The 19,366-nt window shown below is 41.3% G+C and overlaps 2 protein-coding genes across 6 annotated transcripts in view; both read left to right on the forward strand.

The window, feature by feature from the left end:
- The window catches only part of ptprsb (protein tyrosine phosphatase receptor type Sb), a 111,120-nt gene extending 106,189 nt beyond the window's left edge, over nucleotides 1–4,931 (forward strand). The window contains exons 30-33 of the mRNA XM_084410262.1: nucleotides 73–198; nucleotides 902–1,056; nucleotides 1,150–1,285; nucleotides 2,453–4,931. Coding sequence (XP_084266388.1) covers nucleotides 73–198; nucleotides 902–1,056; nucleotides 1,150–1,285; nucleotides 2,453–2,521 — 486 coding nt within the window. The 3' untranslated portion in view covers nucleotides 2,522–4,931. The remainder of the gene's footprint in view (nucleotides 1–72; nucleotides 199–901; nucleotides 1,057–1,149; nucleotides 1,286–2,452) is intronic.
- Nucleotides 4,932–9,191: 4,260 nt separating this feature from the next.
- Nucleotides 9,192–19,366, forward strand: part of LOC311292448 (GRAM domain-containing protein 2A) — a 20,251-nt gene continuing 10,076 nt past the window's right edge. For 3 of the 5 annotated variants that reach the window (XR_014627721.1, XM_084412123.1, XM_084412124.1), the window contains exons 1-6: nucleotides 9,192–9,339; nucleotides 13,507–13,641; nucleotides 15,820–15,865; nucleotides 15,951–16,017; nucleotides 16,087–16,190; nucleotides 19,129–19,227. Coding sequence is in view for 4 of the 5 variants with exons in the window: in XM_084412123.1 (XP_084268249.1) it covers nucleotides 9,290–9,339; nucleotides 13,507–13,641; nucleotides 15,820–15,865; nucleotides 15,951–16,017; nucleotides 16,087–16,190; nucleotides 19,129–19,227 (501 nt within the window). In the remaining variant the exon portion in view is untranslated. Of the gene's footprint in view, nucleotides 9,340–12,681; nucleotides 12,894–13,506; nucleotides 13,642–15,819; nucleotides 15,866–15,950; nucleotides 16,018–16,086; nucleotides 16,191–19,128; nucleotides 19,228–19,366 lie in introns of those variants that run through there. The other 2 variants (XM_084412125.1, XM_084412126.1) reach the window with 1 other exon arrangement.

Raw genomic sequence — 19,366 nt, forward strand, 5'->3', positions numbered from 1 at the left:
GTGTGTGTGTGTGTGTGTGTGTGTGTGTGTGTGTGTGTGTGTGTGTGTGTGTGTGTGTGTGTGTGTCGACAGGAGAAGTGTCATCAGTACTGGCCGGCGGAGCGTTCGGCTCGCTATCAGTACTTCGTGGTGGATCCCATGGCAGAATACAACATGCCACAGTACATCCTGAGAGAGTTCAAAGTCACCGACGCCAGGGTGAGTACAGGCCGTCGTTTACCGCGGTACCATCTGATCTTACATGCAGATGATGTTCTGAAGTAGAACTGAGCCTGGATTGAGCCAACACTGAACCTAATTGCCTAGCAACTGCCTAGCAATACCCTTGCAACCACCCAGTACAACCTAGCAACACCCTTGCAACCACCCATAACACCCTATTAACTGCCATGCAACCACATAGCAATACCATAGCAAACACCTGAGCTCCTACATAGCAACACCCTACCAACCACCCAGAACACCCTAGTAACTGCCCTGGAGCACCCTAGCAACACCCTAGCAACTGCCCTGGAGCACCCTAGCAATGCCCTAGAAGCACATGAGACGCATAAATCCTCACAAAGAGCAACTACATAACTATATCATAGCAACTGCCTAGCAACACCCTAGCAACCACCCAGTACAACATATTAACTGCCTTGCAACCACATAGCAATACCATAGCAAACACCTGAGCTCCTACATAGCAACACCCTAGCAACAACCAAGAACACCCTAGTAACTGCCCTGGAGCACCCTAGCAACACCCTAGCAGCACATGAGATGCATGGATCCTCATGAAGAGAGATTGAAAGTCACGTGTGTGTTTATATTCAGGACGTTGACCTCATGTGCCTCAGCAGTCGGAGTGTTTCTCACACCTGGAGATGTTCAGACTCGTTGTCTTTTTTTCCCGTAGGACGGACAGTCCAGAACCGTCAGACAGTTCCAGTTCACCGATTGGCCAGAACAAGGTGTTCCAAAGTCAGGGGAGGGTTTCATTGATTTCATTGGACAGGTGCATAAAACCAAGGAGCAGTTTGGTCAGGATGGACCAATCACAGTCCACTGCAGGTGATGATGATACTCAGACACACACACACACGCACTCAGTGTTTGTAGACGAACATGAGCTGAATCCTGAGACTCTCTCTCTCTCTCTCTCAGTGCGGGCGTCGGGCGCACAGGTGTGTTCATCACTCTCAGTATCGTGCTGGAGCGCATGCGTTACGAGGGCGCCGTCGACATCTTCCAGACCGTCAAAATGCTGCGCACGCAACGGCCGGCGATGGTGCAGACTGAGGTACGGTAAACACACATCACCGTTTACCATCGAGCTGTGAGTCTGTGGAAGATCTCGTTTCTATTGAACCTCCTGTAGAACATACTTTCCCACCTCAGACCCACACTACCACTGATGCCATGATGCTTACTCTTATTGGAAAACTTCTATTTATATAGCAAATATCATACAATAAAATGTGCTTACAGAGACATACATGCCAACGCCCTAGCAACCATCTAGAATACCCTGGAAACTGCCTAGCAACTCCATTACTATGTCCTAGCAACACCCAAGCAATCACCCTTGCAATCACCCATAAACACCCTAGAAACTGCCTAGCAACACCCTTACAACCATTCAGAACATCACCATCTAGCAACTGTCTAGCAACCATCGACAACACCCTAGCAACCTCCCAGAACATCCTATTAACTGCCTAGCAACCATCCAGAATACCCTAGAAACTACCTAGCAAGCACATAACCATGTCCTAGCAACACCCTAGCAACCACCCTTGCAATCACCCATAAACACCCTAGCAACTGCCTAGCAACACCCTTAAAACCACCCAGAACATCACCATAGACAACACCCTAGTAACTGCCTAGCAACACCCTTACAACCATTCAGAACATCACCATAGTAACAGTCTAGCAACCATAGACAACACCCTAGCAACTGCCTAGCAACACCCTTGCAACCACCCAGGACATCACCATAGTAACTGTCTAGCACCCACATAGCAATGCCAAAGCAAACATCGATAACACCCTAGAAAATACACAGAACACCCTAGCAACTGCCTAAGAGCACGCTAGCAACACCCACAACGTACTAGCTACTGGCTGTCAACTATGTCGCAATGCCCTATCAGTCACTCAGAACACCACAGTAACTACTCAAAACACCCTAGCAACACCCACCACATCCTAGCAACACCCTAGCACCTGCCTAACAACCACATAGCAACGCCCTAGCAACCACCCAGAGCACCCTAGTGCAAAGTTTTGCCACTGCAAGCACCACTCACTTTTATTGTTATCTTTTTAGTCTATCAAACAGAGAATATAATGCACTAGTGATGAACAGATAATCAGATGAACAACAAACTCTTATTCGAGGTTCGTCTCGTCTCCTGCAGTCATGTGATCAGATCTGTGTGTGTGTGTGTGTGTGTGTTTCCAGGACGAGTACCAGTTCTGCTATCAGGCCGGCCTCGAGTACCTTGGAAGTTTTGATCACTATGCAACATAAGAGAAGAAGAAGAAGGCCAAGAACACGTGAAGAACACCTTCCCCTCGACCCCAGCAAACCCTCGCAGAGGACCCACACTCCAGAGACGCAAACTATTACCTCAGTGTTCACTTATTGATATTAATGTTGTGGTCGGCTTTCTAGAAATATTAAACCGTGGATGAAGAGGAAAATATTACATGTACAAAAAAATCTATTTAAAGCAAAACAACAACAAGAAACTATGAAATCAAAAGCCTGGATTATTGCTGCACCCTTCAGTGGGAGTTTCTTCGAACTGTCTTTGCCAACGTCAGACGTGAGTTCGTTCGTTCGTTCGTGTGAATGACGGGATCGTTGCCATCGGGACGATTAAACGGGAGTTTAGTTAAACGAGATCTCCCACCGTCTGTGCCTAACGGAGCGAGGCGGATCAACTCCTGTGAATACTGTGTTAGTGTGTGTCTTCAAGACTTTCTGCTGCTTACGCGTGTTTGAGAGGCGAGCGAGTTTCAGTGCTAATCTCGTATCTGTATCATGTTCTTTTGCTCTTTCGGCTGTTGCGTAACGAGACGGAAGACGATCGCTCTTCCCAGAACACGGAAATGATTCGACACGCACGTTCTAGGAGGAATCGCAGATCTAGAACACACTCGCGAAACTCTTCCCGTCATGTTTAGTTTAGCGAAGGCGTGATGTTTAGGAGTAGCGCGGGAAACCAGCCGGTTCGAGACGTGAAGTGAGCCTTATTATCGTTGTTGTCAAATATTTAATCGACCTGATTTTTTTATTTCATTTTGTTGATGATATGCTTGAATTTCTAAGGATCTTATTTATTTACATGATTTTTATGGCACTATGATTTGTGAGCTGTGGTGTAGTTGGCCAGCTAATGTGACTGTACATGGCTCAGATGTACAGTGTTGTGCTTCGTAAACCCTCTCAGATATTTTATATATTTCCTGTGCACTGATTGTTCTAGAGAAGCCAACGGTCCTCAGAGCCCAAACCTCAGCCAATCGCTGGAGTTCTGAGACGTCACATGGTTCTCATCGGCATTATCAGTCAGACGAAGCGAGATCAAGCACACGCGGGGTTAAACAGCATCAGATTTGCATACCGTGGTAAACTGCACGAAACCAGCAGGGTAAAACCATGTTAACATGATTGACTGAAATGTGATATTTAAAGTGTGGTCACGTGTGTCATTTCAATAGGAATACAAGCGGATTTAGCGAAAGATTTTCCCAAATCCGTTTTCGCAGCTCGTCGAGTTTCGCTGCACTGTTGACAATAGAATTGGACCTTTTTCCACAAAATTGTGGAAATGTGCAGAAACTGCTGAAATTACATTGCAGAAGATGTTCTTTAGTTTTTTAGTCTTGTTTTCCAGTACAAACATTCTTAAATCAAGAAAATGACTGAAGATGTTTAAAGATTAAAAATGTATGGAAATGAAGTGAGTTTGTGTTTAAAACTAGAACTAATATCTGCCGATGGAGTCAGAAATAATCTTGTTTTCTCTTTGAATTAATATTATTTTTCTGACTCCATTGGAAAAGTTCTTGTTTTAAACACAAACTCACTTCATTTTTGACACATTTTTGACTAAATATCTTCATTAATTTTGCTTCTTCTCCAGTAAATGAATCTTGATTTAAGAATGTTTCTATATTTGTGCTGGAAAACAGGACAGAAAGTTTAGTTTTTTCACTAAACTATTGATAAAACATTAACCCTAACAAACTTTGGCTCATGTGACCACACCTTTACACACACCTGAAGTTACGGTCCCTCCTGTCGTTTTAAACTGACGCTCCTGTTCATCGGCGAAGTGAATGTGGTTATCAATGTGAATCTAATATCAAATATTGGCAGATATGAGCGTCTCAGTGATCATGTTCCGTCAGTCTCAGCATCGGCTAGACACGGATCTTCCTCAGCACAGAGTTTCTCTCCTCGAGTTAAAGCACATTCACCACTGGTGTTTCTTATTCAAATATTCTCTTATTAAAAAGTTCCTTTGAAGACGAAAGCACAGGAATAATCCCACAATCATTTGTCAAAGCAACACTTCAGACTAGGGAATGAAGGAACGAGGGAATGAGGGAATGAAGGAACGAGGGAATGAGGGAATGAAGGAACGAGGGAATGAAGGAATGAGGGAACTAGGGAATGAAGGAATGAGGGAATGAAGGAATGAGGGAATGAGGGAACTAAGGAACGAGGGAATGAAGGAATGAGGGAACGAGGGAATGAAGGAACGAGGGAATGAAGGAACGAGGGAATGAAGGAACGAGGGATTGAGGGCCGAGTGCTGATGACTACGTAGTGCTTCACTTTTCTCTGCTTACTGATTTCAGATCATATGTGTAGATAATATGTCGACTTTGTATTAAAACAGAACGACTGGATATACTGACGTGAAGAAGTGTGTGTGTGTGTCTCTTATTTCATCAGTGATTTGTGATGAAACTGCTGATTTATGTTAATCGTCGATTCCATGCTCATTTTAATACATCAGTGGGATTAAACAGAGTGGATCATGATCACTAGATAGATCACATTTCATCATATATACTTACATATATACTTTATTTGATTCCACATTACAAGTCAAATTTCATTAGGAATAACATTTTTGAATAATCCAACAGATTAAAACAATTCAGCACATTGTCATGGATTATACAGTTGTAAGCGTTCAGGAACACACACACACTGTCACGGGTGGATGCAGGACAACAGAACAAGATGAAGGTTTAATGATGATCAAAAATACAAGCCAGCAGAACAGCAGCAACACACACTATTTACAGCGGTGATCAGACAGAGAATGGATGTGAGGGACCAACTCATAGAGCAAACACAAATGAGGATGATGAATGAAACACAGCTGAACCTAATGAACTCAATGATGGTTACCATGGTAACAAAGGAGCGGCGGAAACCTGAACAAAGTAAAACATTTGACAAACGAAAACCAACTGTGACACACACTCACATATTCACACACACACACACACACACACATTCTTTGGGTGACAGGTTCTTTGGGGAACCGAAAATGGTTATTTTTTTGACATTGCTGTGAAAACTTATTTGTTCTAAAGAGTCACGAGTCTCTCGACTGATCACGAGAAAGGGTTTGAAAAGATCTGAGAAATATGCCAAAAATCAGGCTTTTTCAGAGCAAATGCTTTACACAAATATTGAGATGCATGTCGAGATCATCAGCTGAAAAGCATATATGAACTCTCGTTATTTTGATTGTGAGCGTCATCACACACACGTGATCGCAGGGGTGTGTGTGTGTGTGTGTGTATATGTGTGTGAGAGAGAGAGAGAGAGAGATATCCCAGGCAGCACTGATCGCACATTCTCATCTTAAACCTGCTCTTGCTGGTTCTGTGCTGTAATAAACGATCCGGTTCAGGCGTTCACTGATATCTCCAGATCTTCACGGATTCCTGTACGAGATAAAAACAGTGTGAAAGTTCATGTTGTTGAACTCGATGTGCCACGAAAGCGGCGCTCAACCAATATATGATGTCATATTAATCACGCGAACTCGAAGAAAAGATATTATAGACCTCTAGGGTTCTTGACTCAGTTTTAAAGAATGCTTAAAAAAAATTCTATGCATAATAGTTCCTGTTCTATCATAATAGTTCCTCATAATAGTTCCTGTTTAACAGGTTTTTTTTTTTGTTTTTTTTTTTTGGAATACAGTTTCCTTTAAAGCGAGCTGTTAAATTCATAAAACTGATTTAAGATGAAGAACCCCTGGCCCTGAAAGGTTCTGTATATGAAGCTCCTGACCGAACCCTTTTAATAAGATAATAACCGCCTTCCCATGTTTCAGAAACCTAGTGTTTTCCTTTGAATTAAGATTATTATTCTGACTCCACTGGCAGATATTTGATCTTGTTTCAACCAATTTTTTTACTTAATATCTTCAGTCATGTTGCTTCTTCTCCAGTAAATGTATCTTGATTTAAGAATGTTTAGATGTTTGTTCTGGAGAACGAGACAGAAACACTGAGGAGGGACATCACGTTAATACTTAAAACCTGTAATTATGATCATATTGTGTTCAGCGTGACTCAACATCTGACAAACCAGTTAAACTCATAATGTTTGTGTTGAACACAATCAAACCTGAGATCTGAAAATCATCATGAGGAACACATTATCACACACACACACACACTGGTTTAGCATTCACAGCATTCACACGACCCATGATGATCATGTTCTACTTCCTCCAGGTTTGTAAGTGTGTGTGTGTGTGTGTGTGTGTGTGTGTGTGTGTGTGTGTGTGTGTGTGTGTGTGTGTGTGTGTGATAGCACACATATCTGGGCCTCATTTCTGGCAACGGAAAAGGCCACATGGGCCACACACATCAAGCTGGTTTTAGTGTGAGTTGTGGCTTGCTGTGTGCGGCCCGGATGAGGCCCGGGTGAGGCCCGGAGGAGGCCCGGATGAGGCCCGGATATAAGTCCTATTGCCAGCAAGACTCAGGTTGAGACGTCACTGTCGCTCCATGTAGGATGTGGCCCAGAAGAATACAGGAGATGTGGGCTATGAGTGTGTGTGTGTGTGTGTGTGTGTGTGTGCAGGTGTCTGAGATGCTGTAATGTGTCTCAGAGGGGGTGAGGTTGTGTAACGCGAGTCACGACACACACACACACACACACACACACACACACACACAATGAGCTTCATCTGGAGAAGCTGCTGATGAAATCTGAGTCTTCAGTCTGACAGCAGAGCTGCTCATTGTTCTGTTCTTTTCATTGTGTTTCTGCGTGACTCTCTTGCTTTATTATTTTACTGATTTGTTTCTCGTTTGTTAGAATAACCGCTTCAAGCTGTCTTGTTTCCAGGATCTGAGATGTGTGTGTCAGGGCTGATATCTACAGAACAGAGGAGCTCGTGGCGTATACCCAACCTGTGTGTGTGTGTGTGTGTGTGTGTGTGTGTGTGTGTGTGTGTGTGTGTGTGTGTGTGTGTGTGTGTGTGAGGGCTGATATCTACAGAACAGAGGAGCTCGTGGCGTATACCCAACCTGTGTGTGTGTGTGTGTGTGTGTGTGTGTGTGTGTGTGTGTGTGTGTGTGTGTGTGTGTGAGGGCTGATATCTACAGAACAGAGGAGCTCGTGGCGTATACCCAACCTGTGTGTGTGTGTGTGTGTGTGTGTGTGTGTGTGTGTGTGTGTGTGTGTGTGTGTGTGTGTGTGTGTGTGTGTGTGTGTGTGTGTGTGTGTGAGGGCTGATATCTACAGAACAGAGGAGCTCGTGGCCAACGTGCTAGTTGTCCTTATTGGAACATAAAGTAATTTTGACATATGTAGAGGAACATCCTGTTTGTATCTGTGTAACTTCCTGTCTCCTAACGTTCCTGTATCTGAGTTTGGGACGGTTGTGTCCCTGATATCCCACAATCCTGTGCGTGTGGCTGGTGCAAAAATGATAATATTACTGTCATCTGATGGACCAGCTGAAAGAATGAAAATATAAAATGGATGAATGGATAAGTGTGTTCCTCATGTATTCCTGTAGAGTCTCATGTACGTTCTCGCTCTTCTTCTGCAGTGACGGTGAACTCCTGAGAGATCAGCGTTTCATCATCGTCTCTAGTGTCTGATAGCATCTGCTTCATCCACACTTGATGAGTTTGTGTTTGTGTGACACCTGATCCGTGCAGGTGCGCCCCGTCACGTGCTTTAGAAGAACACACTGATCCAGTGGGCGTGGCCTCGGTGGGCTGGTGGGCGTGGCCTCAGTGGGCTGGTGGGCGGGGCCTCGGTGGGCTGGTGGGCGGGGCAAACCAACCCACACGGGTGTCATCTGAATCAGTGCTGCTCAGTCAGACTGTGTTTTGAAGCTTCTGGTGAACATCACTTTTAATGATCAAGAAACACTGACATGTAACAAAAAAAGTTTTAATCAAAAACTGCCTGAGATGCCAAGATCTCCCATGTTTCAGACACAGCATAATAACGCTTTCCCTTCGCCTCTGTGCAGATAACACATTATCAAAATGATTCCAGTTTGCCTGGATCCGCGGTAACGACTAATAATTCTGTATTACGCTGCCAGACAAGCAATTTCAAAACTTGCACATGGATCCTGTTTCAGAGTGTGTGTTCTCGAGCCTCAAACACTGTTGTGTGTGAATGAACGGCCAGAACACATTAAAAGTTTCTGTTTTCTGTGAGAACGGTGTGTGTTAGCGGCCCCTAAGTTAATCACTAATGATCTTTAGAACGGAAGTGAATCAATCAAAACTAACTTTAGCTGGACAATAACTTTATTCTAGAGCTGCTGTAAAGCCTAAACAATCTCTACTTTAAATGTATTTTTATCACAAACTGCTTTGAAAAAATCTATATTGTTAAAGCGCTGTATAAATGAAGGAGACTTGACTTGACGGTTGGCAGGATGTGGCTGAGTCTTGAAGTGGCTGTGGCTCTGGCAGGTGGGCGTGGCTATGTGTCCAGTGGGCGTGGCTCTGCCAAGTGGACGTGGCTCTGTGTCGGGTGGGCGTGTCTATGTGTCCAGTGGGCGTGGCTCTGTCAGCTGGGCGTGGCTCTGTGTCGGGTGGGCGTGGCTCTGTGTCAGGTGGGCGTGGCTCTGTGTCGGGTGGGCGTGGCTCTGTGTCCGGTGCCCGTGGCTAGTGTCAGGTGGGCGTGGCCACAGCTTCTACCCTCTGCAGTGAGATCTGACTGATGGATACAGTGCACAGATCTTCAGACGCTCAATGGAAACACTGAATCTCACGCATGATGGGAAGTAAAAAAGCAAACAGGAAATTTTCTCTGGACAGCTCAGGGTGAGTGTTTGAGTTTATACAGGGACTCTTAAAGAGGGTAAAGCTTCTAATCTTCTGGATTGTTCCTCTTACAACATAATAACACAAAACCTTTTTCTTGGTTATATGAACATTAAGGAAACATTCCATTTGATTTGATTTGATTTGAGTTTTGCAAACATTATGGGAATTTTACTATTGAATGTTCTCTGAACAGGTGGTAACATTTACAAAAAAAAGTGTTACCTTTAAAAAACATAAAGAAAAAAGCCCCGAACCTCTAACTGAAATGTTTCAGGAATAAAATTTAAATTGCTAATTGCTAATATTTTGAGAACATTATTAATGACCAGATAACAAATATTCTATTAACGTTACTGGAAGAAAGTTTGTTCATAACTTTGAGAGAACCTGTTCCCTCAAATAACCTGTTCAGATAACCACAACCTGTTCCCTCTGTTATATATATATATATATATATATATATATATATATACACTGTATATGAATAAATATACTGTATTTACTCTACTACTCTTTAACAAGGCTGCATTCAATTGTTCAAAAGTCACAGTAAAGACATTTATAATGTACAGGAACACAGGAATAAATTACATTTTACAATATCTTCACATACAAAACAGTTAGGTAACGCTTTAGATATGCAGCAGTTTACAGTGTCAGAAACACAGTGTACCCTTTCATAATAATAGTGTACCAATACAGTTATAAGTGAACAATATACACAATTCTGAAACTAAGGGTTACCTATGCTAATATTATGTGGTGTGTATAACCTACTATGCTAAACAACAATTGTTTGGGAGAAATGTGTTGTACTTGATCAACAGTTCTGTCATGACAACTCAAAGTGTTTGTTTGGTAATGAATATGACTGTTAGGGCCCTATCCCACTCCCAGCGCAATAGAGTTCGTACAGCGACGCATGTCTCATTCCTGTTTCTCACCCGCGCACAGCGGACTCTTCCCTCCACAGACACACGTCGGTAAATCAGGGAATGAACTTGCGCTCCCGGGGGCGGTTCAGGGAAAAGAGGAGGCGTGTTCCGGCGCTAACGTTCCCTGGTGCTATTTTGCAGTTTCAGAAAACAATTCCTCCACTGACCAGGAGAAACCTAGAAAAATAAATCTAGCTTACACATTTACCCAAATTATTATATGTTTAACGCTTGATACTTGCGTTTCAGATCGTTAAAATACAGCCCTTAAAGGTGCCTTGTGTAAAAATTGAGGTAAAAATATCCAAAAAATGAGCTACACGCATCAAAAGAATGAGAAGAAATAAGGGCGATGATGTCATTAAAAAAATGACAAGTTATAGTGCTGCGGAGATATCAACCTAAATTAGCTTTAGCATTACTATCCACGGCCCGACAGGTGTCGTAATACCAGTTTCAGCCATGGGAGGCGGTATGCGGGCAACATAACCACCAGCCAACCTGCAATACACGAATAACTCGCACGGCTTGTGGGCGATCACAATCAGATAAATTTATCAATCAGATAAAAAACGGAACAGGACTAGAGTTAACCTTGGGACTGCTTTCCATTGCTGGAGGCAACTGATGGACACGAAAGAGATGAGGTTCGACTCCGAACTTGCCACATTTCTTTTGGATTGGTAAGTAACCTCTTCACGCTAAAAAAAAAACACTGATTGGTCGATATTTTGTATGAGGAATACATTTTGGTAAGTTGCAGCCTACTGTATCTTTCAACAGTGTTCGTGTTTATTTACTATTAGCTAGTAGAGATGATCGGTTCACGTGCGCTAGGGATCTGTCGCGTAACATTTACAAGCGCCAAAACGGTATTTATTGTTTGAATTGCGTAATTAAAATTGACAGATTCTGAGAGCTGAGATTTTTTTTATATCATAACTAACCTGCTCTGTCTTGTCTGTCGGTCTCCGTGTCCTCTTTGCTTCGCAGTTTTTCTGCGCGTGAGAAAATTGATGTGTGGCCTGAGCGTGTGAAAAGTGTCAATTGCGTGTGTCTCACGGTGAATGCGTGAGAGTTGGCAGCTCTGGTTACGTTGGCGCTAGCTTGGTCAACATCAGCGAATGCTGTCTGTCAAATTAATGTAATTCAAACTAACAATAAAAATGTAATATGAACAAAACGAATATGAACATATTCACTGGTAAAGGTGAAGGGGAGTAGCTTGAAGATGTCATAATTCAAAATCACTTGACACCAACCAACTCTACAGTCAAAACGTCCTCTATTGGGAGTGGGCTCGGCTTCGGCTCTAGGGTGGTTGTGAAGGTAGGGGCGGAGCATAGAGACTATGCCGTTACTCGGTTGTTACTCTAGAGTAGACCAACTCACTTTCTGGAGGTATACTGCCCCCATCTGGTATGGAATGTGGAGTATGAACTGATTTTTTTGACGGACATTACACAATGCACCTTTAATGTGTTTGGTCTTGGTGGATTGATCTGCTAAACTGCTGTTATTGCTGCTGCTGTTGATTATAGATTCTGCTGCTGTTGTTGATTAATAATAATAATAATAATAATTCATTACATTTGAATATTGCTTTTCTCTGCTAGCGAGCTCATTAGCTACTGATACAGTGGGAACCAATCAGCTAAGAGTTACGTGACTGAGTTAAATACCGATTTCATGACAGAACTTTGCGTTTCTTTCAAATTATAATATTATGTCACTGTTTTTAACTGTATTTTTATCAAATAAATTCAGCCTTGGTGAGCAGAAGAGACTTTCACAAACATAAAAAATGTTAATTATTCCAATGGCATGTGTTTAAGTATCGCTATCGCCAGTAGGCTAACTGAAAGTGTTTTACACAGACAGAAGAACGAGTGCAATACAAACTCAACCAGTCTGAGTGCATTTTCATCACAGTGAAATCATTACCGCTTTAAAACACTTGCCCTCCGGCTACAGTTCACCTTCACACGCCTGATGAAGCCGATCTCGTGTCGCCGGCAGCGGGTCAGATCAGGGAGACACCTACTGTCTATGGGAGACACGCGGGTGGTGTTTGGGTCAATGTTGCTGATCTGAGGAGCAACACCATTTTGTTTCCCATAAATAGGTTTCCATTTGGTGTTTATTATTATTATAGGGCCAGAGCACCGGAAGTGCTTCTACTATTATTAATATTATTATTATTATTATTATCATTATCATTATCATTAAGAACCCAGAACAAGCTTATAATATAATATTGACCTTCTTCAAGGCGTTAAAGGTGTTTTAAACACAGTTGTGTTTGTGTGATCGGTGTGAGTGTTTGCTTGAGTGAGCGCAGACGTGTTAATCGAGTTCCCATAGAGGCTCATTAGACTGGATCCGAGCAGAAACCAGTTCGACCAGTGTCTTCAGCGTAATCTTCACTGTGACTGAGCTTCAGTGTCGCGCTGAGGATGTTGTGTGTGAGTTTCTCTGGAGACAGTAACTTTAGAAACTGTATTTCTAGTTAAAGCTGTCCTTCTCCGGCTCTTAAAGCAGACTTGTTTCGTTTGGGCTTCATTTCCTTCCACTCAATACGTTTGTTTGATCGTCGCCATTGTTTCATCTCTGATGGTAATTATGAATTCTGATTAACTTTGGCTTCTGAAATACAGCTCTTGCTCATCTGTCAAGCTTTGCTTTGTAAAATCAGATGGAAACATGAATTTAATATTATTATTATTATTATTATTTTTCATATTTCAGAAACAATAACAAACTATACTATTTGTGTGCCATTAGTAATATTAATAGTGTAATGACTGAACTGGAATAATCTGGTGCAAATGCATACAAATCTGAAAATGTCACTTTTAACAGCATCCAGACACACACATCATCTAATGATTGCCTTGTAAATATTAATATGAAAGGGTTTGTGCTGATTGTTTGATTCACATTAAGTGAATGTTCTGGAATTTGTTGAACTGTATAAAGTTCCTTCTGTTGAAAGCATCCAGATCTCGTCTTTAAACAAATGTGAAAGTGTTTTCAGCATTTCACTTTCATTTTGATAGTGTGTGACAGACATGAACTCTCCTCAGCTCTTCTTCTGCTTCCCTGAGTCAGCTTGTGGATGATTACATCGTTGAGTGTGTGTGTGCGACTGTGCGTGTGTGTGTGTGTGTGTGTGTGTGTGTGTGTGTGTGTGTGTGTGTGTGTGTACCTGTGTGTGTGTGTGCTTCAGATATCAGCTGGAGAACAGTGGAGTCGCAAAGCCCAAGAACATGTTGTTGAGAAGATCTTCAGAGATCAGAAACTTCCAGAGTCCAGACGACACGCATCCGGAGATCCTGGAGCAGAACAGCAGCGTCACACGCAGGTGAACACACACACACACACACACACACACACACACACACACACACACACACACACACACACACAGATGAACACTAGATCATCTGAACGTTTACACACACACACACACACACACACACGCAGGTATTCACACCAATAACCACACCCATAACTATATCAGCGTTCGATATGGTTCTGTTTATTCTCAGTTTTGTTGTCTGTCTCTTTAAATCAGGGTTCCTCAAACTCAGTCCTGGAGGGCCGCTGTCCTGCACAGTTGAGCTCCAACCCTGTTTCTTATGATCCTGAAGACACTGATTAGCTTGCTCAGGTGTGTTTGATCAGGGTTGGAGCTAAACTGTGCAGGACAGCGGCCCTCCAGGACTGAGTTTGAGGAACCCTGATTTAAATGATCATGAACAGGGTTGCCAGGTGCCAGCAAGGTGTTCCAGCCCAAAACCTCGTCAAAAACATCGATTCACCTAGATATCGCGATTTTATTATTATTTTTAAATCGATTTTTTTAAATACAGAATATTACAGATATTAATTCAAATTAAATTGCTTTATTTTTGCCCTTGCTTATAGATGAGGTTGACAGAAGTTAGCCTCTTTCGTTTCAACAGAGGATGAAATGTGTCGTTATAGAGCTGCACGATTCATCTTTAAAAGACTGTGATCTCGATTCAAACACCCACGCGATCTTAATCCATTTCGCCTGTCTATTAAACCTTTGACAAAATCATATCGCAACATTCAAATCTGTGTTGGCGCTGCTGACCCGGAGAGAGTGTCGTGAAACCGCAGTGTCAGTCAGCTGAGTTAGAGAACCCCGCGATCTAGAGCATAGACAGTATGATCTAGAGTGATGTTTGAGGGGCGGGCGGTGCCGGCGTGCGTCACTTTAAGGTAGTGGGAGTCGGCTTGTTTGAGATGCGCCTTGCCTCGCCTGAAATGTATGCGAGAGTAGGCGCTGCAGTGAGAGGAGGAGTGAAAAAAGAGCAGGCAAGCAGGACAGATCTCTCTCCTCGCAGTGGATCTGACACCTGTGAGATCAAAGATGGATATCACGGGATTCACGCTCGTGCACAGTGTTGCCAATAAACTGGATGGAATTTGAGTTCTGTTGCTTCTATATGAAAATAAATAAAATGAACAAGACACCCAAAGTACTTGTTATTTAATTCCATTCCAAATACATGTTTATCAATCATTTTTTCTTTAATACAGACATGTGTGTTTTTATTTATTTTATTTTTTTATAAAAAATTTAATTGCATAACCCAAAGAGCACTGTCAGATAGTTTGGGAATATTCACACATAACATAGGCTATACACATAAAACATGATATTAGAGTTTTAAAATCAAACATTTTAAAAGACAACAATACATCACAGTTGTTTAAACCAATGAACATTGAGCTGTGTCGTCAGTAAGTCGTTTCCCATCATGCTTTTGATCAGCGCAGTCGGTGGAGAGCAACTGCGCCCGACTGCAGAATCCGACAGGTCCGCCTTGCACTCGCGAGAGATTTTTGACATACGTCAGCATGACATCAGAGCAAGGCGGACCGCACTCGGACACATTTCTAACCGGCATGCATCTCGCGCTGATCACCGGTGATCGATTCTGTGCAGATTTTGCTCATCTCAAACAAGCCTAGTGTCTGTTGTGAGGTTAGGGGGCACGTCAGCCAGAGTTGTAGTGTGTGTGTGTGTGTGTGTGTGTGTGTGTGAGTGAGCTGCCTGCTGAACATTGGGTCGCAGGAAGAAGGATCTGAAGTGCCGGTGTTTCGGCAACAAAAACCCGCCGAACTGATCCGAAACCAGCCCAATTTTTATCCACCCGCCCAAACCCATTTTTGCCCGCAAAATAGATAGCAAAACCGCCCAATCTGGCAACCCTGAGTGAACTCGATGAAGCAGGACTGATTCTGATTGGCTGTCGGTGTTTTTAATATTGTTCATCAGCTGGGAAATGAAATCGTTCTGAGAGTGACTCCAGATATCACTGTCGTTATCGTTATAGTCGTGCTGTGAACTCTGTCAGACGGTGTCGTCCGTGTTGTGAACGAGCTTTAACACTAACACACACTTCTACAATCCTAGCCAGTGACGTGACCCTGATCTTGGTCATTGGTTTCATAATCTTTATAATCTTTATTACGGTGATTATGATAATGATCTCCTGTCCATCAGATCCACGATTGTCGAGGAGGCTTTGAACAGATCCAGCGTTCACAGCGTGAGTTTATTCTTCATCTCTCAGTCTCTCCACTGGTCCATGAACACTCGCTCTAACTGTCCTCAACTTCTGTTCTTTACCTCAGAGCTTCAAGAACTACAGCAAGACCTTCCGCAAACTCTTCCCTGAGATCCCAGAGGATCTGGAGCACGGTGAGTTTCAGGAGAACAGTCTTCATCACTGAAGTAAGTGAGTTTGATGTCATGTTGATTGTGTTGCAGTGTTCACCTGTGCTCTGCATAAGGAGGTGATTTACCACGGTAAGATGTACGTGTCCCGTCAGCACATCTGCTTCCACTCGTCTGTGCTGCTCAAGGACACCAAGGTGAGAGTCTGAGCCTCAAACGTCTATCAAACGCTGATGAAGAGCAGTCACAGCAACACCATCTCACGAGAACGCGCATCTATAGCACACACTTTATTTATCGTGCAATTTATACACAAAAAAAAGAGTTTTCGTGGTCATATGATGCACTGTAAACCCCGTGGGTGGGGCTAGTGGTGGATTATAGCATTATAAAGTGTATCATCATTTGCATGTAAAAACTCTTTTTTTGCGTATAAATTGCACGATAAATACAATTCGTGCTATAGATGCACACTTTCATGAGATCCGGCTGGTAACAGCATGTACAAGACAGAAACCTTTAGCAAACAAAACCATATTCTAGGAATGTTATGAAAACAGTATTTCTGAATCTTTTCTAAAACGTCCAGTTTTTTAAGTCTTTTAAAAGCATTTTTCTTGTTAATGCGAATGTTAAAGTGGCTGTTTGTATAATTCATAAACCCTTGTTATAGCGCCACCGGTGGCCGTTCGGTGAACTGCAGAATCACGCGACTCGATGCCTGATCTCCTCACAGAGAAGGGCTTGTTCGTTCTTCACTTTATGAACTTTAGTATCACTTTAGCGTTACACTGTTAACCGTCCTCGCTGCTGAGAGACGTTTAGATGAATATGTGCTGCTCTTTCCTCTCAATAACAACATGAAAGAAAGAAAGAAAAAAAGAAAAAATTAGGTAGATAGAAAGAAAGATTAGTTAGAAAGAAAGAAAAAAGAAAGATTAGTTAGAAAGAAAGAAAGAAAGAAAGAAAAAGAAGAAATTAGGTAGAAAAAAGAAAGATTAGTCAGAAAGAAAGAAAGATTAGTTAGAAAGAAAGATTAGTTAGAAAGAAAGAAAGATTAGTTAGAAAGAAAGAAAGAAAGAAAGATTAGTTAGAAAGAAAGAAAGATTAGTTAGAAAGAAAGAAAGATTAGTTAGAAAGAAAGAAAGATTAGTTAGAAAAAGAAAGAAAGAAAGATTAGTTAGAAAGAAAGAAATATTAGTTAGAAAGAAAGATTAGTTAGAAATAAATAAATAAATAAATAAATAAAGATTAGTTTGAAAGAAAGAAAGATTAGTTAGAAAGAAAGAAAGAAAGATTAGTTAGAAAGAAAGAAAGAAAGATTAGTTAGAAAGAAAGAAAGAAAGAAAGAAAGAAAGAAAGAAAGAAAAAGAAGAAATTAGGTAGAAAAAAGAAAGATTAGTTAGAAAGAAAGAAAGAAAGATTAGTTAGAAAGAAAGATTAGTTAGAAAGAAAGAAAGATTAGTTAGAAAGAAAGAAAGATTAGTTAGAAAGAAAGAAAGATTAGTTAGGAAGGAAGAAAGAAAGATTAGTTAGAAAAAGAAAGAAAGAAAGATTAGTTAGAAAGAAAGAAATATTAGTTAGAAAGAAAGATTAGTTAGAAATAAATAAATAAATAAAGATTAGTTTGAAAGAAAGAAAGATTAGTTAGAAAGAAAGAAAGATTAGTTAGAAAGAAAGAAAGAAAGATTTGTTAGAAAGAAAGAAAGATTAATTAGAAAGAAAGAAAGGTTAGAAAGAAAGAAAGATTAGTTAGAAAGAAAGAAAGAAAGATTAGTTAGAAAGAAAGAAAGAAAGATTAGTTAGGAAGAAAGAAAGAAAGATTAGTTAGAAAGAAAGATTAGTTAGAAAGAAAGATTAGTTAGAAATAAAGAAAGAAAGAAAGATTAGTTAGAAAGAAAGAAAGAAAGAAAGAAAGATTAGTTAGAAAGAAAGAAAGAAAGATTAGTTAGAAAGAAAGAAAGATTAGTTAGAAAGAAAGAAAGAAAGAAAGATTAGTTAGAAAGAAAGAAAGAAAGATTAGTTAGAAAGAAAGAAAGAAAGAAAGAAAGCATCTGATCATAGAGATCTGCAACATGTCGACTGATGAGCTCATTATAATTACACTGTGATGATAAATTGATTATAACGTATATTTGAGACTATAGACTATATAGATCTGAAAATATGAGACTAGTTTGAATTCATCGCTTTTCTTTGCATTGCACATGCTCTCTCGTTCTCTCGAACGGCTCTCATTATTATCATTCGTTTCGTGTCATTGAACAGAAGAGATTTTGATTTTGAATCCTTTCAATTTTCCCAGCATAAACGTCCCGAGTCCTTCACATAAACCTCAGTCTGCAGGCTTTCATTCATAGACAATCCGGGAAGTCGGGAAGGTCTTGTATTTTAAAGGTGCAGTGTGTAAGTTTTAGCGCATCTAGTGGTGAGGTTGTGAACTGCACCCAACAGAAGTTACGGTGGCCGACAGGAAGTGATGTCGTCGTCTGAGACAGCAGAGAGGAGCCAGTTAAACAATGAGGTTTCTTCTAAGAAATTAGGTTTACTTGATTATTCAGTAAAACGATGTTATTGTGAATATTATTGTCACTTGTTCATCATTGTGTCAGTGTTTTATTCGCTGACTTTAGCTGAAGCTTCTTATCATGAAGAACAACAGAGTGACGAAACGCGTTTGTCCGTTCAGGGCCACCGTAGAAACAAGTGGATGTAAGCGGACCCGCGGTGTGTGTAGAGAGAAATGCTCATTCTAAGCTAATAAACACACAACGCTTCATTAAGGTCTTTATACACCACTGAAAACACAGTTATGAATATGATATTGCATTTCTGTCAACAGATCCTCCGTAATATTACACACTGCAGCTTTAAGTTTCGCTAGAAGCTGTTCACACATTGACAATACAAAAGCGATTAATACGTTTCTTTTAATAATTAATAATTAATAATTCTTACATGCACTACATTTTAAAAAACGTCAGACGAACACGTTCTGTTAGCGTCACTGGAAGAACGAGTTGGCTATCCCGTGCACGTTGTGTTATTGAATTGAATTGAATTGAACGTTGATTCATGACGTTGAGAGAACGTTCAGTGTGTGTTGGCATGATGAGTGTGTGTGTGTTTCTGTAGGTGATGATCCACGTCTCCAGCGTTCTGAGCATTAAGAAGAAACACACCGCTAAGATCGTTCCCAACGCGGTCGCTGTCATCACCGACGACGGACACAAGGTGCAGATCCTTCATTTATACAGCGCTAAGGGTTTTTACAACAATTTAATTTTAAATAACTGTTTTCTTGTGAATATATACTAGTAAAGTGTAATTTATTCCTGTGAATTTTCAGCATCATTACTCCAGTCTTCAGTGT

Source organism: Rutilus rutilus, assembly GCF_951802725.1.
Source record: "Rutilus rutilus genome assembly, chromosome: 6".
NCBI lineage: Eukaryota > Metazoa > Chordata > Actinopteri > Cypriniformes > Leuciscidae > Rutilus > Rutilus rutilus.